This window comes from Mus pahari, chromosome 1 (assembly GCF_900095145.1).
Source record: "Mus pahari chromosome 1, PAHARI_EIJ_v1.1, whole genome shotgun sequence".
NCBI lineage: Eukaryota > Metazoa > Chordata > Mammalia > Rodentia > Muridae > Mus > Mus pahari.
Window position 1 is genome coordinate 95,142,404 of NC_034590.1, and position 26,131 is coordinate 95,168,534.

General features: G+C 46.0%; 1 protein-coding gene across 1 annotated transcript in view; it reads right to left on the reverse strand.

The window, feature by feature from the left end:
- Gtf3c1 (general transcription factor IIIC subunit 1) overlaps window positions 1-26,131 on the reverse strand; it is a 64,007-nt gene that overhangs the window by 30,546 nt on the left and 7,330 nt on the right. Inside the window, exons 5-12 of the mRNA XM_029542715.1 lie at window positions 24,641-24,737; window positions 21,520-21,643; window positions 8,940-9,101; window positions 6,670-6,785; window positions 5,110-5,425; window positions 4,307-4,509; window positions 1,910-2,046; window positions 526-679 (exon numbers count right to left, since the gene is read on the reverse strand). Of these exons, the coding sequence (XP_029398575.1) occupies window positions 526-679; window positions 1,910-2,046; window positions 4,307-4,509; window positions 5,110-5,425; window positions 6,670-6,785; window positions 8,940-9,101; window positions 21,520-21,643; window positions 24,641-24,737 (1,309 nt within the window). The remainder of the gene's footprint in view (window positions 1-525; window positions 680-1,909; window positions 2,047-4,306; window positions 4,510-5,109; window positions 5,426-6,669; window positions 6,786-8,939; window positions 9,102-21,519; window positions 21,644-24,640; window positions 24,738-26,131) is intronic.

Here is a 26,131-nt window from a genome sequence, read left to right on the forward strand (position 1 = left end):
CAAAGCAGGGCTCCTTTAGAGCTGAGAGAAAATCCAGTCAGAAATTACAGGGCTGTGAAGACAGTCCCACTGCTTTCAGCCTGAATGTCCAGTGCACCATCCCAATTACTCTGACCCTGAAAAATTGATGCTGTAAAGTGTGTGCAAAGCTGCTGAGCTACAGTTACTATGGGAACAGCTCCCATCACAGTGCTACAGAAACAGATACATGGAGATGGAAGAAACAGACACATCCCAGACAGGCCACGACCCTTCTAGATCCTAACACTGCCCTGAGTAACTGTAACAGGTCTGCTTCCTTCTTGTTCCAACTCACTGCTCTAATGCTCGAGTGGCTGCTACCAGCTTCCACAGGAAGTCTACCAGTAGGACTCCTACACTCTACATCAAGAGGCACAACTGGATGTCCCAATCACTAACAAGAAAGATCAATCAGTATACAACAATGAAAAGAAACACTAGGCCAGAATGTTTCCCATAGCATGGAGCTAGGTCTGTGGGCTAAGGGGAAGCCAGAGAGGTTACCTTCTTCTTGATGCCATCCTGAATGACTGTAGTCCGATACAATCGCAAGAGACCCTCCTCAGACAGGTTCCGCACCAAGCGGATAATGGACTTCTTACAGCATTTGGTGGAGACACCCTCTTGCTTCTCCTGGTCCATGATCATCTTCTGAATCCTGGATAGCAGAGAAGATGGTCATTCTCTCACATGTAGGGCACAGAGGTCTATTAGGAACCAGGAAACACTGCAGGAGTTTTTCATACGCTATGAAGGTGGCCTTTTTGGAACATGAAATACCATCTTTCTAGAGTAAACAAATTAGCTAAAGACAGGCCATTACAGCGGCTCCACAGCAACAGAGATCACATGACTTTACAATGAAAGGAATGGGGGAAGGGGCACAGAGTGCAAGGATGGAAACCTGTCTTCTGCACTCTTCTTTAACATTCAGGTAGAAAAACTCTAATTTACCACTTGCTCCTTGGTCTGAATCTCTTTCTATCTTACTGATCTCTCTCAATCTTTCTGATTCTTGTGACATTTCTAGATCACTAATCACAGAGGAGCAGGGCCAATATGGACACCAGGACACCCAGACAAACTCCACATGGCACAGGAAGGACCAGGGTGATGATGCATCTGAGGTGGTCCTTGCACCCCAGGTAGCCAGAGACAGGGCAAAGGATCCGCGCTGGTGACTGCAGGGTGGCCCCTTCTGCCAATGATTCTTACTCTGGTCTCAGAGCTCTGGAGGTGCTGCCCCAACAGAGTGGTGGCTCCAAGAGTTACAAAGACCAGACATGAAACTCAGCTCCTCTGTCTTTAACACAGTCCTGTCTGTGCCTCTTGCAACGAGACTGCATACAGTCTTGGTCCCCCTTCTCTTGTAACAATTCTCCAGCGTTATGGTTTGAATGTGCTATGTCCCCTACAGCTCATGGGCTTAAGACCTGGACCCAGAAGATGACGATACTGCAGACTTTGTAAGGTGGGGCCTGCATGCAGAAGGAAGTAGGTTGCTGCAGACCTTGCCCTTTCTCTGCTTCTTGGCTGCCATAAAGTGAAGATGGGATTTGGCTACATATTCCTACCACTACATACACAAGGCCAAGAGACCACTCCCAGAACCCAAGAAACCATGAGCCAAATAGATTCTCTTTCAAGTTGTCTCTCGCCTGCCTGACACAGCCGCACAAAAGGAACACTCAGGTCAGGAGAAAAGCCAATGTGGGCTCCTAGACACCTAGCATTTTCTCTAGGTCCACCCTTGCTAATGACAGGAAATCTACATCCTGTTGACCACAATGAGACACTGTAAAACACACACAGCAAGGCAGCAGCTCACGGCCCCCCAGTCCCTTGCTAGGGAGGAGAAGGGCAGTCACAGAGACAACAGCACACTTACGTGAACAGGCTCTCAATCAGGCGGAGGTTGGTGACAGCTTCTATGATGAGATTTCTGCGCTTTAGCAGTCGATATGTTTTGTGAGGCTTGTCCTGGCCTGAGCCATGTCGTCCGCCTTTCTGGGAGCCACCACCCTCCTACATAATAGAAACACAAAGCCAGGGGTCAGAAAGGATAGGACCAGACAGACACTATACCTGAGGGGCACACACCTTTTTCAAGGAAGTCAGGTCCTGTTATTCAAGGAGAATCCCCCAGGCCAGGCCAACTCCCTACACAAGACCCCACTACCCTCTCATTTCAGGGTTCACAAATATTGGAGGTACCTGTCAGCTGATGATCGTGGGTGACTGACTGTAGGATCAGCTGGTTTCAGAGTGGGACTTGGGGCATCACCTACTTGGACACTTCCAAAAGCAAAGAGCAGCTCTATGCCACCTGGCTTGTCCCCGTGGGAGGGAAGAGCCCAGGGCCCTGCTAAGGCTGCTGTCAGGGCACGGAGAGCTCAGCAATGCCCTCATGACTACTCTCAGGCCCCAAGAGGAAGTCAGGGATCAGAGAGGCAGAGGCTATACGGGGTCATACAGAATAAACGTGTGCACACATGCACACACACACACACACACACACGTGCACTAGGACAGGCTTCTGAATCTAAAACTAGGAACCTTCTGGAGGTCAAGGCAGAGTAGGCTGGAAAATCAATCTAGGTTTCTGGGAGAATACAAGGATGGAATGTGAAGATGGAGGGGGGCAGTTTCTTCCCTATTATTTATGTGTATGTGTCTGTCTGTCATATGTGAACAGATGCCCACAGAGGCCAGAAGAGGGTAGAATCCCCTGGAGCTAGAGTTACAGGTGGTTGTGAGCTGCCTATTATAGGTGCTATGACCTGAACCCAGGTCCTCTGGAAGAGTAGTAACAAGTACTTTAAGCTGCTGAGCCATCTTTTCACCTACAACTTTAATTTTTAAAAATATTTTATTTATTTTTATTTTATGTGTATGAGTGTTCCTGCATTCCTGTATATTCATGTGCCATATGCATGCACTACCAAAGGTGGTCAGAAGAGGGCACCAGATGCCCTGGGAGCCATAGACAATTGTGAACTGGCATCTGGGGTACTGGGATTTGAAATCAAGTTCTCAGCTAAGAGCGGCAATACTGGTAACCACTGAGCCATCTCAGCAGCTCCCCACCCTGACTCTACTTTCATCCTTAAGGTCTTTCTGTCTTCTAGGAACTTACCACAACCCTGTGCCTTTATCACATCAAAATGTGGTAAAGTCTGAACATGAACCCTGAATGAAAAAGAATACCTGTTGGCATCTTGTGGCAGCCATAGGGCACGTGTGGCCAGGTGGCTATGGCTTAGAGTAGTACTTTCAGGAAGTGGAAATGCATTTCAGGTACTGGGGTGACAATGTGAGAACAGCTGAGCCTAGACTGTTCTCTGCCCACCACAGGTCCTCCAGGTAAGAAAGGTCCCCAAAGTGGCAACCTGTTGCCTGTCATGTCTCAGAGCAACACTCTGGAGGAAACTGTCACAAGTAACCAGAAGCTGCAGAAGCAGAGCTGTGCTCTGCCAAAAACCTTCAGGGAGCCATGGATGCAAAATGGAGTGGTTTTTAATCACACAGCACAGGAACTCTGGCCCGGAAGGAAGACCTGTTGTATTACGATTAGGAGGACCCAAAAAGGTGGTACTGGGCAGCATCTAGCAAGCGCTAAAGGGTGGAAAGAGTCTAGATCAAATCACCCAGAGCCCATCAATTCTACAACAGAGTCATGGCCAAAGTGCGGCCTGCTATTCCTGGACAGGAGAATGGAAGCTGGGGAGGTCCCCATGCTGCCTGCCATCTCTTAGCAGGCCAATTTCCCATCCCATGGCACAAAGCAGACTCCATATTTTTCCTTGGGCTGTGAAGCCCGAACAAAACAACAGCGGCTGGAGTCACCTGGCTGCTGGTCCACACCAGTGCTTAAGCTTAGGTGGGGACAGCTGAGATTCTGCCTCAAAGTAACAACAGTAGCAACAAAGAATTCTGCCCTCCACCTGCTGTGGCCATGGATCTCTCTTCCTAAGTGTGATTATCAAAAAGGTCCAAGCACTGCCAAATGGTTCAAAGCTATGTAAATTAACCACACAAACTTCCCCTCTGAATTTATGTGAAAAAACTACCTTGTCAGAGGTCACTGGAGACTTGGGACTAGGCCTAGCATGGGGCAGAGGCAGCAAATGGTTCTGTGTCACTCTGTGGAACTGCTCTCACCACTTGGCTCACAGCCTGTGTTTAGCAGGTGACACTACTATCGCCTCTTCCTGTCCCTGGATTCAAGTACTGAACCAAGAAGATTGGAGTCTTCGTGCTCCATGCCTCTATGGTCGTTACTAACCTTGGGGTTATCGAGCCGGACCTCCTCAATCACAGCGATATCGCCACTGTGACTGTCCATGCTGTGAGGGTCGAAGGGTGCATTGAGCTCAGACGAGCTGCTGGTGTCCAGGCCATCCTTACAAGCAGAGCTTCTGCGGGATCTCTCCTCAGCGGCGGCTTTCGGCTTCTTCAGTGGGTGCAGGTTTAGGACTTTCCACCCACCTGCAAGGAGAGCGCCCGGGCACAGCTGATCAGAGGAAAACAAGGAGGGCTTCTCTGCTTGGCAGACAGGGCAGGTTAGCCCAGGGACCTCCTTGGGCTCACTCTACAGTCTTGGAGTACAAAGCTGAACATGAGTCTATCAAACACTCACTTTTTCCACACCCTTAAAGCAAGACATGAAGCCATCCAGGGTACTATACGCCCGAAAGCTCAGAACTCAGGAAGCTGAGGTAGGAAGGGTGGGTGAGTGAGCTTAAGGTAGGTCACATAGTAAAATCCACTCGCAAACAAATAAATGAAATTTACTAGGTTGTAATAGCTCACTTGGGAGAACATCCCTGCCTCCATAGTAGTGTTCTGTAAACTAAGCTCTGGAATGAAAGTAGTAAGAACATGTTTAAAAAAAAAAAGTTATTCAAGGAGACTGACTACCTTGCAAGTAGCCAGGACACATCATATGACCGACTCCTCCACATCTATAATGGTGTGATCTAGGAGATCTCCAGGTGCCTGCTGAGCTGAACCACTACTCCTTGACTATGGTGAGCTGTGCCAGGGTGTATGGCCCTGATGCCCCCATATGCTTCAAGCAGCCCTTACCCTTAGCTGGAGTGGAGTGATGAGGCCGAGAGCCAGGCCCAGCAGCCCCCGAGGCTCTTGCGTGCCCCCGGGACCCTCGGCCCCTACGCTTGCCACCACTGCAGCTGCTCTCTTCCTCACTTTCTGAGTCAGAGAGGAAGGCCTCTTCGCCCTCAGGCATGAGGGACTCATCTTGCACTGAGGCGAGGCTCACAGTGGTTAGTAGCTCTCCTCGGGCCTTTTCACGAGCATATTGTCGGCTCAAGTCACTCTCCTCCGCAAACACACAGGAAATGTACTTGGTAGTCCGCTGCCGGCCTTCATCTTCCATGAACCCCTAGGGCAACCACATGTGTTAGCATACTCCAGAGGGTATAAGCACCTACAGGTATAAGGCGCCCCAAGTGCTCTCTCCCTGTTGCACAGCGCCTTCCTGGCAGGGCCTGCCGTGACAGGACTACACATGATCTGGACTGTGTCTGCTCTCTGAACCTAGTTACCCTTTATGGAGAGGGCCTAACTTGATCTTCCATGCACCCTCTGTGCATGACGTTGACCTGGCTCACAGACAGTCAGGAATCGGTTTGTGCTGGTTATATAGAGCTCAGAGTTCCATACACTGCAGATACCAGTTCCACACAGCCACAGCTGTGGACACCTGTGACTTGGTTTATTATGAATCCATGATCATCTTGCCTTCTAAAATGGGAAAGGGGCTCATCCCACAGCATATAGTCGGAGAAAGTTAAAACATTCTATGAACCTACCACATGCCAGGGATGGTGCCAAGAGTCCTGGTATACATAGATCAACTAATAAATCCCTGCCTTATGGTAAAATGCCCACAGTGGCCGATCAGAGGGTCTGAATGAGTAAAAGTTTAGTTCCAAGGGTGGTACTACTGGGAAGGGCAGAACCTGTAGGAGGTGTGAGTCTAATAGGAGGTCCTGGTCCTAGTACTGAGGAGTGCTTCCAACGTGGTGTGGACAAGTGCATGTGCACCCATGTGTATGTGTTTATGTCCCTGGACCATTTTCTGGCTCAGGATGTGAGCTTATTCTACCAGTGCTCCTGTCATGAGGTGCTTCCTGTGTCATTAGAGGTCCAAAGCGGCAAAACCCACTTGATTTCAGAGTCTCCGGAATATGCCAAAGCAACCTTCCTCTTTGTAATTAACTGCCTTTGTTACTTCATTATAGCTACAGAAAGCTGACTAATATCAGCCTCAGGAGCTGAGATATAGCTTTGAATCGCAAAAGGGGAGCACTAGGCCTCAGCTAGTGGTTTTGATACTTCCGGGTGCCAGGAAAATGACACTAATGGGAGCTTATCAGACACCAGCCAGCTCCAGCTGACTGTCGTCACCCAGGAGTGAGCTGCAAGGGCAGCTGCTGCCCTGTCACTCTCTCCAGTGCTTCAGTTTTTAAGAAGCAGAACCAGAGAAGCCCTCAGTGAAGGGAGGCCTAGCATGCTAGGAGCCTCACACAGCTACCTGCCCATGGACAGTGCTGCATCTGCTTCTCCGATGTATAATCCCATGGGAGCACCAGATGAGGTATTGTAGGGATGACAGGATGTTACCTTCACAACCTTGAACCTCTGAAGAAGCCGACACAGCATTCTTGCTTCCAGCTTTCCCACATTCATAGCAACTCGGATCTCAGCTTGAGAAATTCCTTTCGTTCCTCTGCGCTCAACTGTGAACAATACCACACTTGAACCCCAGCACTGCACAGGGGCAGCTGCTCACAGCTACTCCCCTGCTCCCGTGCTAAGCACCAGAGAAAGCACTCCTCCTCTTCCCCAGGAGCACTCCACTCCAGACTGAAGCTACCTGACCCTGGGAACACCAGCTGCTCACTTTGTGTGTTAGCTCCCTGGTTCTCCATGCTAAAACACAAACGGGAAAGCAAATTGTGGCTCTATTCCAAGAGAAGCTGACCTATTAAAGTCTCTAACATCATCTTTAAGCAGCAGCGGGATGTTAGTCTTTTCTCACAAATGAACTTACTCAGATTAATGAAACTGACCCTTTCAAAAAACATGAAAATGATTTTTAAGATAATATTTGGGGGTGGTAGGGAGGGCTGTCCTTGAACATGTGATCATCCTGCCTCAGCTCCCAGGTACCTGTGCCCCCATGTTCCTTCCTCTCCTGAAAACTTAATGTGCATTTTCATGTTCCTGTGGAGACCAACAATTGCCCCTTTTCTCACAGCCTGACCAGCAAGAAGTACCAGAGGAAATGATGGCAGCAGCCCATAGCCGAGAACAGGAGAACTTGTTGCCTGTTTTTGGAACTGTGTATGTAGTCTGCAGTTCCTGCCCTGGAGTCCATGCCTGTTACTCACTATCAGTACAGTGCCTGCCTTTCACAAGTCCTTCTGAAGTATCCTGGAACCAAATATTCCAGGGAGGAACCTGGTTGGAGGTGGCTATAGGAGCTTTAGACAGATGATGGCAAAGCTCTTTCTACAGAAAACACTGCTTTTTTTTTTTTTTTAAATGCAGTCACACATTTGAGGGTACCAGGCAAAAATCAGTCAGGGTTCAGGAGGCTTTCTACATCAGACACACATAAAGATGGCCATCAGAATGAGAGGCCATAGTGGGGACAAGAGGGCTATAGGCAGTTGTTTCTAAACTATGTTCTGAGGAATCTGAGCCACTTTGAGAGCTGTCATCTCTCAGCCTTCATAAAGGCCGAGCGAGCGATTAGCCAGCATGGCCTGCGGTGGAGTCTAAGATGCAACAATTCAGAAGGCAACGGAGGTGCCAGAACCTGCGCAGCAGAACAGCCCAGAGGCTGGGTTCTGTTGTCTTCAGTAGAATGGCTATGCTCACTTCCTGGGCAGCAGACCGGGAGATGCTGCAACATGGGGCAGAGCCCCCCCTGCAATGAGCTCTTGTTCTCTATTGGCTGTTCTAGAAGCAGTATGTGGCACTCTCTCCACGTGTCTGCTCATCTTCTGCCTTTCTTCCTTTATGCAGCAGCACAGGCCCCCATCGGAAGCAGAGCAGATACCAGCACCTAATCCAAACTCACCAGCCTCTAGAACTACACGTCCAAAACAACTCTTTTCTTTAAATGTTGTCTGCTCTTGGATGCTTTGCTATAGCATCAGAAAACAGATTAAGACAAACAGCTAGCTAAGCTTGAGCGTTTCTGCGGGGGTGCTGTTGTAGCTAATTTATTACTCTTGTGCTTTTTATCCTGAGAATGTGCTCATGTGGGTTTCATCCAAAGTGATGGTTAAATGTAGGTGGATTAAAGGATTCTCAGGTGGTCAAGCATTATTAAGTAGGTCTATGAAGGTGTTCACTTCCGGCAGAACCTGGCCTATGAGTCAAAGGGTAACAGGACAGTGTATGCCTAGATAGGTGGCACCATATCATCAACCAGGAGCCAGTGAGAACAAAAGGACAGGCAGGAAAGGCAACTCACACTCTCTCCACTTCCCTCCTACCTGGGTCAGGAGCACCTTCTTCCCTTGCCCTAGATCCTGAAAACCCTGGGTTTTCCACTTGTGGCAGCTATGGTAGGCCTCAATGTCCACGTCACATGCAACAATCTTCCTAATAAATGCTCTCAGTCTACTGGTGCATCTCTAGAGAATTCTGTTGTAACATACCCCATTTTCACAGACAGGGAAGCAAGGCTCAAGGATCTTGTTAAAGCCACATATGTAGGAGGCAGCAAGGTTCCATTCTGAACTTGATCCACAGCTGAAGCCTGGAGAGAAGCCTGCCTCCTCCTAGGCTTTATGTGCTAGAGCCCCACTCCCCTCACGGGAGCACCTTTCCCACTCTAGGGCTCATAACCTCAGGCAAGGGCTGTGAGTGGGACTCACTGAGCTCGTAGGTCTGCGTGAGCATATCCCGCTCAAACACGATGTCCACAGGAGGTACTCCCTTGGAGATGACCTCCTCATCGTCATCATCGTCATGGTCGTCTTCCATCTTTCGCTTGAACTCCTTCAGGAGCTTAAGACACCGCACCATGACATCAGTTCCTAGGAACAGGGCATACATCAGCAGACAACAGACACAGCACCTCATGGGAGAGCAGTTGATGACATCCTGAAAGGCCATAGCTGACCTGTGAACACTCCAAGTGTATCCCGTGAGGTGTGAGAGCAGACAGCTAAGTGGTTAAGAACACTTGCTGCACTTAGAGGACCTAGGTCCAGTCCCCAGCATTCACAGGTTTGCTTCTTAGCACCTCACATTAGAGAGCTCATAACTGCTTTATCTAGCTATAAATGCAGAGGATCAAATAATCCCATCTAGCCTCCAGGGCATCCCCACACATATGGCACATATAGCAGACACGCACAAAAATAAAATGAAAATATAATAGAAATAAAATGAATATAGATTTAGAAAAAAAACAAAAAACCCAAAACCCAAAATACCTACTACTCTTAGGGGCAAGACTATAATGCCTTGCTAACAAATTTAGAGCAGGAAGAAATACTTGCAAAAGGATCAGGGAGGCGCCCTGCTAGCTTGCCAGTGTAGCTGGAAGACATAGCTATTCCTTTGAACATTCTTCCAAGTAGGGTCCACACATGAGATTTGCTCAAGAAATGAACAACTACTTTTCCTTTAAAGCCAATAAGAGCCCTTCTGGTGACTGAGGGTGGGACTGAGGATAAACGTAGTTTACAAATAACTCACAAAGAGGCAGTGGCAGACAAGAAAGACTAACAGGTCTGAGCTAGCACCTTTATGACATTACTGCCAGTGACAAATACAGACAAGGTGGGCCCTTGCTGCAGTACAAGCCATGCTCCCGGCTGCTCTGGGCTCTGAAGGAAATTTGCATCCACCTCTAGGTAGCCTACAGCAGCCTACCACCAGGGGAAAACCCACACTTAGGCCCGAGGAAAAGGACAGCAAAGACAGGAAACAACGTAGATGCCTGGCACAGATGTATGCCAGCTCACTGGTCCTGAGGAACCTAGGAGTCATTTTCTATACACGGGAACTGAAGCATGGAAGGGTTAGATCACCTGCTCAAGCTCCCCGCAGCTTGTCAGTGACAGGCAAATTATGCTGTCAGGTTTCTTTAAGTAAAAGGAGAAAGCTAAGGGTGACGGGGCAAATGGCATGTAAATTCAGTGTGACACCCACCAGAATGATCAAACTTTGGGAAATGTATCAAGAAGGCCTAGGACAATTGGAGGAGGTAGTCTTAGGTGACTGCAAAGGGGCCTGCCCAGAGTCCCAAAGTCATATGACAATCAGACAAGTAGGAAGCTGCCTTTGCCAGCTCTACCTGTTTGGCTAAATGTTCTTTCTGTGTTGTTGCAAGATACTTATCACACAGTTATTTATTATTACATCTGTCAATGTGGTTGGAAGAAAAACCCAATGTGATTGGAGAAGAAGAAAGCCCACCAACATTACAGAAAGCAGAGGACATCTGACAGAAAGACAAGAGAGGACAGGAGACACCTGACAGAAAGGCACAGAGGAAAATTCACCTAGGATCAACTCCAGAGGAAACATCAGCTCTGTGATTTCAGTTGGACATTCAGACTTGGGAGACCCCAGAAAAATGGTAGCCTTGGGCTCAGAGCAAGGGATGATGCAGAAGCCCCTGAGACAGTGCATCATTATCGAATCACAGTAAACTACCCCAAAAGATAATTTTAATGTCCTATGTAGACTTTTCCTGCACTAAAAAAATGGGAAACTTCATATACATCCAGAAGATCATCGATACTTTAAAAGAATAGTCTAGCTTGGAGGAATGTAAATTTTAAAAAGTCTTTCTTCTATGTCTCTTTTCTTCATTTATTTATTTATTTATTTATTTATTTTTTATATTTAAGTACACTGTAGCTGTCTTCAGACACTCCAGAAGAGGGAATCAGATCTTGTTACGGATGGTTGTGAGCCACCATGTGGTTGCTGGAATTTGAACTCTGGACCTTCAGAAGAGCAGTCGGGTTCTCTTACCTACTGAGCCATCTCACCAGCCCCTCTTTTCTTCTTTTTAATTTTATTAATTCTACCCTTTCTTGCTTTTGCTTACCTAGGCCAGAAGGTGTGATAATTTTTAAAGAACCAGCTCTTTGTTTCATTGATTCTTTACATTTTTGTTTTTGTTTAACTGGTTTCAGTCATGATTAGTTGGATATCTATATCATATTCCTTCCACAAGCCTCAAAGACCATCATGAAAGATGGGGCAGAAAAACTGTAAGAGCCTGAAGTCAGAAGGATCAGAGGGAAACAGTGTCTTCTGGATATGACAGGAGTGCTGCCCTCATGACACACAGCAGCTGTGGTCACCTGCACAGTGTCAAGCCAGTCAACAGACACTCAAGCATGGAGTGGGAAAGATCCATGAGCCTCTACTCCTGACATACTATGGATAGTTAGTATCTTCTGGTGGAGGGATGAACAATTTTCTGAAAGGGTTTATCAGGGGTTATTAAACAATAATTTAATGTAGAAGAGATACAAATTCAAAGGAACAGAGAGTAGGTGGAATAAATGGGAGGAATATCATGAAAATACATTGTTTGAAATTCTCAAACAATAAAATTTTAAATAAAATTTTAAAGTATATTCAAAATAATTGGAAACGCCATTTCAGATCCCTGAAGGGTAGGAGCTGAGGGGATAGAAATGTTGCTTGAAAAAGCCGTTGCTGTATCACTGCTGTACCCATGGCCATTGGAGTAAACCCTTCTCTACCTTCAACTGTAATATTTGTATTTTTCCTCTTAAAAAAGGTTGAAAAATAGCCATACAAGAAAAATTAGCTATAATAATACAAATGCATGAGAGACGAGACAGGGGAAGTAAGAGAACAGGAAAGCATTAATTGTGAACCTATGGTGCCTAATGAAATTGAGGATCAAGATAGACAGCCATTGGCAATGGGTAAGAAGCCCGGCCCGATGGCTTGGAGCTGGGCAGAATTCAAGTGCCTATATGTCTGAGTTTATGTATAGAATCATAAAGATCTAATTGTACCTGGATAAATAGAAAGGGTGAATAAGAGTACCTGAAAGATATTAGACTGTAAAAAACACTGTTGAATTACATCAACCTATATACTTTAAAGATGTTTTAACATCAGAATGGAACTTAGGAAATGTGTTACATTGGGGAAGAAGTTTTGCCTATGAAAGACTATGGGTTCCACCAAAATTCATAAGAACCCATCTGAGTAAGAGAAAGCCTCCACATGAAAGGCACAATTCAGGAAGGAGGAGACACAGAAAGGCAGATGAGGCACAAAGCAGATCCCCATGGAGCACGGAGATAGCTCAACAAACCATCAGACTGATGGACTGGAAAACCCTGCTACTGAAATGGACCGTTGGCGAAGCACAGATAATCAGGACTGTAGTTATGAAGGATCCTCCCAATAAGGGATCTTTATAAGGATATTTTAAATTCATGGGACTGATAATTGTTTCTGTTGAAATAGTTAAATTGTATTCAATTTTTAGCTTAGAGGGAGGGATATGTCGCAGGATATTTGATTACACTGTGAACCCCATGGTTGTGTTATTTACTGAAAAGTTTCTAGTTGTCGTATGGCTCGGCCCTTGGCACACACCTTTAGTTCCTTTGGCTGGAATACAAACATGCCCTTAGTATTCACCTTTAATCCCAAACAATGAAGGTAAAGTTAGTTTGTAGAAGGAAGCAGTCATGTTTGAAGGTGATGTCTAACTCAGTGGCAGACAACGTGACAAATCAGAGAAAGAATATGCCTAATTCTCATGAGAAGAGAGGAAAGGGAAGCTACTTAAGAGGGCAGTGCAGAGAGAGAGAGCAAGGAGAGGAGTCAGCTTTACTGGGATAGTGACACAGAGAGATGCTGCAGAGAAAGAACAAGCTAGACACAGGTGAAGACGGAAGAGAAGGAGCCAGAAGATTATTGCATAATCCAAAGTTAGTATAAGGCCAAGAGGAGCAATTCAGGAGAGGTCAAGTGAGAGAAGAAAGAATGAATCAGAGCGGGGAGGAGTTTTGAGCCATATCAGCTGAGTTGACCAGCCAGTCAGAGCTAGGAAGGGGTGAGCCTTCTCAGCAGCAAGTCTCAGAGGCTGAGAACATTCTAGGCCTAGGTTAGATTGTATGGGGGCTAGCAGCTTCCAGGACGAGGCCTAGGTTAGCAGAAAGGGGCAGTAAGCCCCCAAGAGAGTAAATACATCAGGAGTTACACTGTGCCTCAGTTTCCTCAGCAGTAGCAATGAAGACAACAAGAACAGCAACAGGGTAAGCCAGATGGCTCAGCAGACAGAGGTTCTTACACTGAAGCTCAGTCCTCAGATTTTCTGTTCCAAGGAGAAGACGAACTCAAGCCCAGGGCCATTCTGGGTTTCAGTAGCAAGCAAGGCTTTTTCTCAAAGGGGAAAAAAAAAAGTTTTTCTAATAGATCCCAGAGATGGCACCCTCTCTCCTCCCTAGTACCCTTGCTGCAGCCTTCAAACACAGCCGCTGAGGGACAAACATCACACCCAATGCTGGATTGTTGAGACCTTTATTTCAATCAGATTCCATAAACATTTATTCCTTCCTGTGTCCAGAATAGACACAAACCAGGCAGGCTTCCTCTGATGTAAAAAGAGACAAAGTTGAGGCTTGGCAAGGCAACCAGAGGACACTGAGCTTGCTGTGACACAGCCCAGGTTGACAGTCTGGTTCTGCCTATCACAGAAAGCTCCTTTCCTCTCTGAGCCTCAAGTTTTTCATCCATCAGGTGGTGCTAATCTAAACACATCTTGAATAGACTGAGCAAGGGCAGACACAGTGGTTCACCCATACCTGACACACTAAGTACTTCATACATGTTCTCTGGCTGGAGGACTGAGGGACTCTGCTCTGTGAGACATGCCACAGTACCCCCAGGGCTTTATCTCCAGCACATTTGGGGGGCTTGGAAATGAGCTATTTGGTAGGGTGGAGCAGATGTCTAGGGTAAGGGACAATGAAGGATAAATGCGGTAGCCTTGCCACAGAGGACAGGCATTCTAGGCAGAGGAAGAAGTCAAAGAATGAGAAAGAGTAATAATGGGGCTGAACAGCAAGACAGACTGTGGAAGGAATGTCTGTATGCCAGGTAAGTAACACTGTGTATTTTGTAGGTATGATGTTTGGAACTGTGGTGAATATGGCCAGTGGCTTGATGGGAGGCCCTGGTGGCTCTCCTTGGTACAGGCTCAGGCCCTCACACTTCCTCTTCCTCATGAGTCCCACTCAGTCTCTCAGCAGAAGTAGCACAAGGGTCTGAGGGACTTAGCCACTGCAGATGCCACAAGTTCTTTTTCAAACCCTCGCCCCAGCACTACCCTTCCTGATGATCTGAGCAATGAGCCGTGCTCCCTGTTTTCTTGAATGAAGAGAAATAATAAAGAGGTTAAGAGGACTAGAGAAAAACTTACAACAGTGTTCAGCATTTTATCTGGATGTTTGACAATGGCAGTATTGCTTTGCCCACCTGTTTTTAAAGTCTAGGACAAGCCCATAGACGGTTCTGTTCTACACACAAGGAAACAAGAGCACTGGGAACAACAGCCAGCAATTAGCTGGCTACACCCTAGGAAGGGACAAGGGGAAATCCTACCAGCCCCTCCTTCCACACTTACCAGCCACTAGTCAAGAGTGTGCTGTCTGCCACCACCATTGCTGACCCCATCCCCAAAGGTGGGACATTCATGCCCACTCTTGCTGACAGCTGCTACCTCTGGAGAAGAGACAAGGGCTGCTCCAGGAGATACCATCCTTGCCCCTGTGCAAGTGACTCCAGTCCAGGTGTTTACAGCCTGATAAAGCTCACCCCTTACCTGAGTTTCCCCTTTAACAGTTTCTGCCATATTAAAATGTTCTTGCTTCTTTTATATATATTAATTATTGACAGTAATTACTTTTTATTCTTATAGCTAGTGTCCTTTAATCATTTCACTCCTAACAAACTGATTATTTTTAACTGTTTCATCATCTTCCAAACACAAAGTTCTACATTTTTGAAATCTGGGACAACTCTGACCCTTTGTTTTTTATGCGTTTGTTTGCCTTTGATCCTGTTTTGTTTTGGTCTTTATTCTTTTCCATTTTTCTTGGCTTTGACTCTCTTTTAGGCCTGTATATTTAATTTATTGCACTTCTGTTATTCTTTGTATGGCTCATTTCTCTCCTAGGTTGTATATTTTAATCCTACTATAATTTTTTTGAATGTACCCCTCTTAATGGTCATAATTTTACTCTGCTATACCCTATAATATCTCTTGGATTAGTTTTTATTTATTTTAAATTTAACAGCTTGACTGACATTTATTTCACATATTGTATATCCATCCTTTCAGGGGTACAAGTCACAGACTATGTATTTAATACCAGCCTGACTCTTATCACCTCCCATCCTTTACCCTTTTTGTCCCCTAAAAGATTAACAATCCTATTCCTGATTTTCCCATGGACTTTCCTACAGGTGGAGTCACGTGACAGTCACTGTGACCACTCTTGTGCAGCAGCATCTGAAAACAGAAGTGTGAGTTCCACATTATCCTTTTCCCTCAGTTTATCTTTCTGGGTTCCTTGCATTTAGTTATAGATTTCAGAATCAACTCCCACAAGTCTGGAACCAGCCATGGACTGTGTTGAATCAGATCAATCTGGGAAGTTTTAGCATAACATTAGCACACTTGATCCATTTTCGTTTACACAGATCTTAAATTTCAGCAGTGTTTTATAATTTTCATAGTAACTGCTCTGCACATATTTTGTTAAATTTGTTCCAAGTTACTGAAAACAGAATTGATTTCTCGGCTCGACATTTAGATTCCTCATTTTAAGTGTAGAAACCTAGGAGTGGGGACACATCCAAGTTAGTTTCTGCAGAATTGTTTATTTCTTAAGAGCTACAAGGACATCAGCTCTGGAAAGGGACTCAGCCCCAAACCCGTTCAGAACTGGATATGAGGAGACTACCTCAGTCATCAGCTAGCCCACTCGGAAGTGTCCCACCAGGGGCTTTCAACTGGGATCCTGTTGGAAGGGGTAGCCAAATTCACTTCTCCTTCCTTCTTATCAGTACAATTTAATAAACTCATGGTGGCTAGTAAATACTTGAGAATAATTAGAATTTGTAAATCAGAGCAGTTTGAGGTAAGTGCTTTCATTACAAAGCTTATTTTGCTTTTGGCAAATAGATACGGCAAAGTGTGTGTGTAAAATATGTCTAAATACAAACTCTGTTTAAGGGTTTCAAAAACAATTCATGTATATCCAGGAACACCTGTAAATTTACATGAAGTAAAACAACATCTTTATTTTTTTAAGCCTTTCTATTCCATAATGCTTTGGGAAAAAAAAATGTTTTATACTAATTATTTTTTCTAAAACAGAACTGATAAAGCTCAAGGCATACAGCCCTGAAAACTGTATTCAGCTCTGTCTCCTGCACAAGAAAAGAACTGAAATGGAGCTTGGTTAAATTACATGTATCAAGTCCTCACCTGGCTCTGAGCTGATTCTGCCCAGGCACTAGGAACACAAAGCATGCAAAGGGTGTGAGCAGCTCCTCACAGAGTACAGAACTTAGCACAAGCCAAAGAGCCAGGACCACCACACAGGGAAGGGCTGGCTAGGAGCCCAGGTTGCAAACCCAAGAAACAGAGATGGAAGACTGTAGGTACAAGGACTATCATGGCTAAGAACAACCTCTAGCAATCATAGGCTTGGTGTGTACATGACAGTCTTTCCAGTCTAACTATCCTCACTGATCAACTTGGGTGCCGCCTCTGTATCACTACCTGTATTCTGTGTCATGCTGACTGTCCTGGGAAGTCCTGTCCTCCCAGGCCAGGCCTATGGAAATTCCCTGTGGACAGACACAGCTTGAAGGTGATGAAACACAGAGGGAAACAGACTGCATGTTTATGTAGCAGCAGGCAGGTGTCACTGCTAAGAGGGGAGTGGGAAAGTGGGCTCCACCTGCCAGTCAATTGTCAGGAAGGAAATGTACTACTATATTCTCTTTGCACATAAGACTTCCCAGGTTTAAAAACAAAAACAAAAAACCCAACCTGTTGTAAATTCCAGAAACACGCTCAATGAAAACCAATACTGCAGACTAAATAAAACACACATCTGACCGGGTGTGGTGATACTTGCCTTTTTAAAATTTTTTTGTTTTTTGTTTTTCGAGACAGGGTTTCTCTGTATAGTCCTGGCTGTCCTGGAACTCACTCTGGAGACCAGGCTGGCCTCAAACTCAGAAATCCGCCTGCCTCTGCCTCCTGAGTGCTGGGATTAAAGGCGTGCGCCACCATGCCCGGCGATACTTGCCTTTAATTCCAACACTTCTAGATCCTGATGAGTTCTAGGTCAGCAGGGGCTATACAGTAAAACTGTCTAAAACAAATTTTAAAACGCCCCTTTAGATCTAGCCTACCTGCTACGTGCCTCTGGCCCTACTCAGAGCCCACCATCCCACATGAGCACCACAGCACTTTAGAAGGTAGGTGCTATTAGCCCAGTAAGCTGACTGGGGGAAGCCAAGACAGAGGTCAAGTAATTTCCTGAAGGCTAGTAACTTCCCACCAGGAAGTCATAAGCTAGGACTGCCTGACTTCAAAAGCCCTGTTAGTATCAAGTGGTTACTTTGAATTTGCAGGAACCTCAGCCTGGAAGAAAACTCTGGCCACAGTGGCCTGCATAGCAATACAGATCCTTCCTCAGGGTCTCTTCACTGAAAGGTCTATGATTTTTAACACCTTGCTTCCAACAGCCCAGAATACTAGAATACCCTGACCTCCTGCATCTGTCTTATCTTGTCAGGGTTCCCCTTCACCAAAACTGGAGACATCCTCCAGTATTGGACCTTAGTGTGGATTTTTGTTCACTATACTAGAAACATGACAGTTCCTTTGTTTTTCTGTCCTGTTCTCTGTGCTATGGTTTGGAAGTGTCCCCAAAGTCCTGGCTGGCAGTCTGTGCTGCTCCAGGGTGAGGAACTGTTAAGAGCCCAGTGGAAGAAGCCTGGGCACCAGCAGCACAGCTGTCCATGGATCTCTTTCAGGAAACAAGGGACTCCCCCCCCCCCCCCCCCCCCCCCCCCACTCCCCGAGCCCTTTCTAGTTTCAACTTGGCATTCCACTTTCTTGAGACCTCTCTGCGCACTTTCTCTTACTCTGTTCCATGCCACTGACTAAGATACTTTTTCCTTCCTTTGTCTTCACAGCTTCCTGCTCTGCTTTCATAAACATCCACTCCTTTCTGAGAACTGAGTTTTTGTCTACTTTTCAATAGTTTCTGTTCCATGGATTCTATTAGGCTTCGTTTGCCTCAACAATGTGGTTGCTTGAGGATGCTGCCTGCAAGTCAGTGTTTCAGGAGGTGAGAAGGGAAAAGCTGCATCACCTGGGTCCAGGTGAAGGGCGAGCTGTCAGATATGCTAGAAAGATGATGAACTATTTTCCTTAGCTGGAAAACTCCAACATTCAGTATGTAGAAGCCTTTGCCCTTGAACTGGTCACTTTCTTCAGAACAGGAGTCTCTAGGCCCAGGTCTTTCAATTCTGGTTGTCGGTGTTCTAGAGGCTGGACAGTTCTAAGAGCTGACATTGCTTTTAGGTATCAGACAGGGTGGTGGAGTTCAGTAGTATAGGGCATGCCTAGCTCAGGAAGACCCATCCATGTCTTAGGCTCTAGTCCCTCTGCTGTTCCAGAAGCTATGGTTGGATATCCTGAACCTTGACTAAACCAGCACAGATAAGCACTCCCAGTCCATATTCCTTTCCTCTGGTCTCGCCTGCAGCACCTGGCTATGCTGGAGAATGTCTAGGAAACCGTGGAAGAATGTCATCAAATGTGATGGACCACGAGACAGCCAAAGGAACCAGCAGCTGCTGGGAATCACACCTCTGGACAGCCACACATCCTCCACTGCTAGCACTCCATCTTGTCCCAGGATGTTATTGCGCCCACACATCTAGAAACCCTCTAGGCTCCTGACACATAGCATACAGGAGGGAGGCGAAGTGTGATGTTTCTCATGCAGAGTGTCAGCTCCTCCAATCTCTGCCCCATCTGTATTTGTCCTTTCAAAGGCACCTGGAATCTTTCATTTCCCATTCAGGTGTCAGCTTCTAGTTACCCACCCTTCATAGGTACTTAGCTCTCCCAGTCTGTTCACCAAGTGTTGCTGAGAGCTGCTGACATGTTCTTGGCTTACCCCATGTGATGGCTCTATTATCATTTCAGTAGCATTTAGAGAAAAACATTTATCTTCCACCATCCTAATCTGCTGAAAGCTCCAACCTTCAGATTTTACAAAGATTTTGTCAAGCAAGAGGCACAGGGCAAGAATAAAAAAGGCTTAAAGGAAGTTGCTATGGTGTTATAAACTACCTGTCCTGTGGAAGTTTCTTTTTGTAAATTTTTATGTGTTTGGTATTTTGTCTGCATGTATATCTGTGGGTGCAATACTCTCAGAGGCATTAGATTCCCTTGGAATGAGACTCCAGATGGTTGTGAGCTCTAATAGGGGAGTGTAGAGAATTGAACCTTGGTCCATCTGGAGGAGCAGTTGGTGCTCTTAAGCACTAAGCCATCGTTCCAGCCTCTATCTTAAGCTTCTTTACAGTCTATAACTGGAATATCAACTGCCCAAACTGTGTGTGTGTAAGGTGTGCTAATGTGTGTGTAGGTATGCCTGCCTGGAGGTCAGAAGTCTGTATTAAACCTAAGTCAATTGCATTTGATGCTAAAGTATCTTTTATTCATCTGATTTAATTGTTATCTCCAGTCTGCTAACCTAGGACTAGTTCTAGAAGCTCCTAGCCTTCTTACAATCTTATCTAGGTCTACAATGTGTTCATCCTCTGAGGCGTGGGGCTGAGTAAACTCACCCTTTCTTGCTCTTTCTGAACTCTGGCTGGCTGGGTCAATTCAGCTGTTCTGACTCAAAGGCTTTCCAAACTGAGTGATTCAATCTGGCTTCTCTTTCTGGCCTCTCCTGAATTGCTCTTTTTGGCTCTTACTAACTTTGGCAACATGTTCTAATCTTCTGGCTCCTTCTCATTCTCTGGCTCCTTTTGTCTTTACCGGTGTCTAGTTTGTTCTCTCTCTGCAACCTCTCTATTAATTGTCCCAGTAAAACTGCCACCTTTTTTTCCCTACACTATTCTCCTAAGTAGCCTCTTTTTCCTCTCCCTTCTCATGAGAGTTGAGCATATCCTATTCTGTCAAATCTTTCTCTGACTCATCACTTTGTCTGTCACTCAGTTGTCACTTTCAAACATGGATGCTTCCTTCTATAAACTAACTTTATCTTCATTGGGGTTAAAGGTGTGTACTAAGGGAGTGTCTGTATTCTAGAGAGAGGAATTAAAGGTATATGTTAAGGGTGTGTCTGTATTATAGCCAGAGTAGTCGTGTTGTCGAATTAAAATCCCTCTACATCTCTCCATTTTTTAAAACTGGCCAGCAAGCCTCAGGGATCCACTTATCTTCACCTCACAACCCCTACTCCCCCTAGCTATGATTACAGGTGCTATCCAGCATACTCAGCTTCTTACCTGGGTTCTGAGGAACCAAAACTCAGATCTTATGCTTGTTCAGCAAACACTTTGCCCACAAAGCCATCTCCCAACTCTATTAGCATCTTTGAGCTTTCTTGTAAGACAGTTGATGCTAAGATCAACCTTGTACGGCTACAGAGGCTATGAGATGCAGAACAGTCATGTGTGCTCCACAACAGCAGCAGTATCATAGTTATAAAGAAGTTAAAAACATCTCTCAATCAATGATCCTTTGCTGTGACAATGTAATGATTTCTCCTGCATTTGTGGCAAAAGCACGGCATAGGGACAGACAGTACATAATGCTCGATAATCAACTATTATGTTACTGTTTTACAGAGTACCATGATAATTTTAGAACATATTCCTCCTACTTGAAGAAAATGTTTATTATTGTAAACAGTATGCCTGTATATCCAGCCAATTGTGTCCACTTTGTGTTGATTATCTTTTGATTACACCAAGAAGCCACACTGAGTGCCTGACCCTCGTTATCTATGTGTGAGTGCATGCTGTGCTGTTCATCTCTGAAACATGGTTGTGTGACATGACTGTATTTCAAACAGGGCTTGGTAAACTGCTCAGCAGTAGAGCCCTTGCCTCAGAAAGCACAACACTCTAGGCTCAGTCCCCAGTACCAAAAAAGGAAAGAATGAAGGCACAAAGAAGAGACTGGTGCAAGAGGGAAGGCTGCTAGAGGACACCCTTGCAGAGGAGTTCACTAGAATGTGGGGCACACTTCTTGGATCCTTTTTAGATGGAAGGCACTGAGCAGTAAGGAACTGAATAGACTGTAATCTTCACACTTCAAGGCAGAATGTGAGCAGAGAAAATGACAACAAGGAGAGCCAGTTGGCCATAAGGTCCTGCTCTTACCTTTCTTGGTCTTACAGGGACCACACTCAGGGTGAATCTCCTGCAAGGGAAGGGAGACCACTTTGGCCAGTCCAGCATTCAGCATGTACTGGTACAGACGCTTGAAGGTCCTTTCACACAGCCCCTGCAAAACACAAGCCCAAGGGTACTGCAAAGTTAAGGCACTGGGGAATCCCAGCACTGCAGAAATACTAGTTTCCAAGATGACAATTACCAACTGACAGTAACTGAAGAAATGCCACAGGTACTAATGAGACTGCCAAGCTGCACTCGATGAGCAGCACAGAAACCACCCTGCTATGAGTACAAGAGGGGAAAGAGATGTGCTGAGAGACCTGCAATGGTAGATAGGGCAGGGTAAGACTGGCAGGGGCAGAGCTAAGAGGAGACTGGCCAGAGCACCTGAGTTCCATCCTAAGACTCACAATAAATGAGACCAACTTCAGCAAGCTGTCATTTGACGAAGCTTCTCAGGCACCAGCCAGGGAGAAGTGATCAAACACCTCTGTAGCTAGCATGGCATGTGGTTCTCAGGGTGCTATAGGTATACATTCCCTGGCAGACCCTTGAACAGCACAGGTGAAGGTCAGCTGCTGTCTGCTATCTGTCACACATATGCCACTCTGCTCTGATGCTGTTGACAACGATGTTTTAAAATCTATACTGCACAAAATGTCCTGCCCCCAGCCAATCTACTACTCTCCTTTGTTGTCACCTGGCTGTAAAACCCATGGGCAAGCAAAGTATGAACTGGTGAAGAGAAGGCACTCATTATTCAGCACTGCTCCGAGTCTTGGGGACTGCTTGGCATACTGGGGCAGAGATAGTCTCAGCCCAATCTGCAGCCCACTCAAAGGAGCCAGCACTTTCACCGTCGGGCTACAGAACATATGGTTATCCAAGAAATCCAGATGAATCCCATCTGGCTCCTTCAAACAAGAAGGTTTGTACATGGTGCCTTTTGTTAATTTAGCTGAGCCTGTCAGTTAGAAAGAGCCTTTGGAAACCCATCCATCAAGTCCTACCCTGAGCATATGGTGTTGAGCTCTGCAACATCCAGAATGAGGGAAGATGATGTGGGATGCCTTCAGGGGACCTGCACATTCTGTCCAGCAGAGAGAACAGCAGGAGTTCAGACAAGACCAGCACCCACTTCAGCTACAGGCTAGTGTAGTTGGCTCTCTTTGGAATCTACTGCCAGCTGCAGACTAGACATCTCTAGAGAACACCCAGAAAACCTTCCTGTTTCATAAATCTCAGGCTCGGGTCACAGAGTGCCCCTCTTCACCCACACTCTGCCCTTGGCTCACAGAACACACAGCAGTCCAGCATGAGTCCCAGACCCCAGCCTGCTGTCACATTTCAGTCTACCTGAGGGTCAGCCACTTAAATTAAAAGCCTGAGTTGTATCTTCAGACATTCTGTCAGTCCTCTTACGTCCCGGCTGGGTCACCATTCACTACTGTGTCACTTTCTAAATACATCTCAAATTCAAGGCACAGTGGTGACCTGCAGGCCAGGATCCAGCTTATGCTCTCCTTCTCTTAGTGACTCATGCCACCACTGTTTCTTCCTGGGCTTCTCCATGCAGCCACTGATATAGGTACTACCCAAGGCTTCTAGACTCCAGTCTAAGCCAGGCCATTAAAACCCCCCTCATCTTTTGTCACCGTCACCCACCACTACATACGATCACAGCTAGCTTCTAAGAGCCCTATCTCTTCTGTGATTTGCTGTCAGGTGTAATCAGTCTAAGGCTACATCTCCTACTGTGCGTTCATCCACTAGCCCTCCCAACAGCAGGACCCTGTGACGGGACCACCTGCCATCCTCACCCACTTCTGCCACCTTGATCCAGTTCTCAAAACACTCACTGAGCCATGTGCTCAAAGAATCAATGTTCTGGAACAGTGGGGCCGTAGTGCTAACTTGAACAAGACTATTGCTTCCTGTTCCTTAAGGAGGGGTACAACAGTGTCCCAATTCTTAAGAGAATACACAGGAACAGAGAACATAAAAGAACAAAGGGGCAGACACTGGCTTTCTTCAGCCTGTAGCAACTTTTTTTCACTTCTGTTTAAGTCTCCTGAAAGGTTTTTTTCAACTTTTTTTTTTTTTTTGATTTCCCATTTTTTGATCAACTGAGACAGAGAAATACACTTCTATCCCAAACTTCAGGGTATTCAGGATGACAAAGGCATTGATTCTGCCAGTATCTGGGAGGTAACAGGAAGCTGAGGGACTTGATGGAGCTGGTCACTTCCAGCTGGTTGCCATCATGAGCATCAATGGGGCCAGGCCTTACTAAACTCTCATAGATAAATTTCTATCTGAAATCTCAAGGTGAAAAAACAAAACCACCAGGGCAGTTTACTGCCCGAGATAGGGAAGCAATGGTTCTTACAGGAAGAGGCCTTTCTATACACAATGAAATCAGACTAGCTCAGCACAGGTGACTCTTGCTGACTGTTCTGCTAGGTGTGATCACAGACCTTCAGGGACTAATTATTGCCCAAATTCTGACGTGTAGCTTCCAGCTTCACGGTTTAGCATGCAGGGTGGTCTCTTCTCCATGTCTAACACTGGCTCTTGGCTAACATTCCACTGAGAACTATCCCTGGCAGCCAGGCAGCAGGGTCAGCGTGAGCTTGCTTCCTTTCACACTAACTCCCTCATAGCTGCTACTCCTGAGCCTGAGACGGAGCAGGTCAGGAATTGCTTTTTCCTCCCTGTTACTTCAGCATAAAACCACTGGGAGTAAAATTACAAGTTTCATGATGAAAGAAAATCTAAATGTCAAATTTTTATCATCCCCCCATGAACTCTGACAGTGGGTCTGAGAGCAAACCCCAGAGGGAATGAAGTCAGTCAAGGGTAAGAATCTTAATGAAAAACAGCACTTTCTCACTGTGAAGAAGAAAAGGCCAGGATAGTGGTAAAATGCTTAGTAGGTATGAGGTTTTAATGTTCAATTCCATTCTTAGCACTACAAAAATAAAAAAGAAAAGGTCATTTGCTGGGCTCTGGATCGGGCTGCAAGTCTTCAGTGAACCCCTTTCTAACCTCCCCAGGTTTTATACAGCTTGCAGCTGCTCACCTGAGCCCTGCCCCAAGAACTTACCAGTTCCTCCCTCAGCTTGCCCAGAGTCTCAATCTGGTTGCTCCGTGTGCTCAGCATCATAGACAGCTTTTCCATGAGGATGTCATACTTGCTTCTCCTGCAAGAAACATCAGCCAGTCACCTGCTGGAGTCTAGCACTGAAGACCACCTGATCTTTAGAGATGACAATTCATGTCCAAAGTTATGGTAACAGTGTACAAACCAGACTCTAGGGCAGACACATAAATGCAATGTTCTCTAACTGCCTCACTTTTTGATAGCACTTTAAAGGTTAGAGGCCTCTCAAGTTCTGCCTTAGGTAACACTTGGCCAAGATTGGCATGCCGGGCCGGGCATGGTGGCGAACACCTTTAATCCCAGCACTCAGGAGTCAGAGGCAGGCGGACTTCTGAGTTCGAGGCCAGCCTGGTCTACAAAGTGAGCTCCAGGACAGCCAGGGCTATACAGAGAAACCCTGTCTCGATAAAACAACAACAACAACAACAACAACAACAACAACAACAACAACAAAAGAGTGGCATGCCGTCATGAAGAAAGCTTTCCAAAACCCAGGTCTAAGGCACCAAGCCTTTGTATGTGTGCCCTTTCCAGGTTAGTTACTCACTCCAACTGTAAAGGAGAACGCTCGCTCCCAGAGTCTCTGGTCCTTAGAAGGGAATGCTGTGGTGGTTTGGATAGGTGACCCTTACAGACCCTATGTTAGGGAGTGGCGACAGAAGGTGTGCCTTGTTGCAACAGGTGTGGCCTAGTTGGAGGAGGTGTGTCATGGTGGAGGTGACCCTTACAGACCCTATGTTAGGGAGTGGCGACAGAAGGTGTGCCTTGTTGCAACAGGTGTGGCCTAGTTGGAGGAGGTGTGCCATGGTGGAGGTGACCCTTACAGACCCCTATGTTAGGGAGTGGCGACAGAAGGTATGCCTTGTTGCAACAGGTGTGGCCTAGTTGGAGGAGGTGTGTCATGGTGGAGGTGACTTTCAGATCTCATATATGCTCAAGTCTAATTAAGTCTCCTTCTGCTGTCTGCAGATTAAGATGTAGTGCTCTTGGCTCCTTCTCCAGGACCAGCTGCATACTGCTGTTTTCCTGCCATGACAATAATAAACTAAACCCTTGAACTGTACACCAGCCTCCCCAAATATTTTCCTTTATAAGAGTTATTGTGGTCATGGTACCTCTTCATAGCAATAGAATCCCCAAGACAATATATTTGTTCTCACCAGCACTCTATACCAGTGAGACTATGATACCCAGCTAAAATGGCACTTTTCCATATTTTGACCATTTCTTAGAACCTCACTGTGTGACCATATAGGATAATTATTAGGCTGTATGACTGAAATACATTCAATCTGAGATTGACAAAATTCAACAACTTTGCCACTGTATCCTATTAAATTAGGTTTACTTTAAATTTCCTCCACTCTTCAACAAAATGTTAATTAAATCCTATCATTGGGTAGTATTCTTCCTTCCTCTCTGTATAATTGCTAG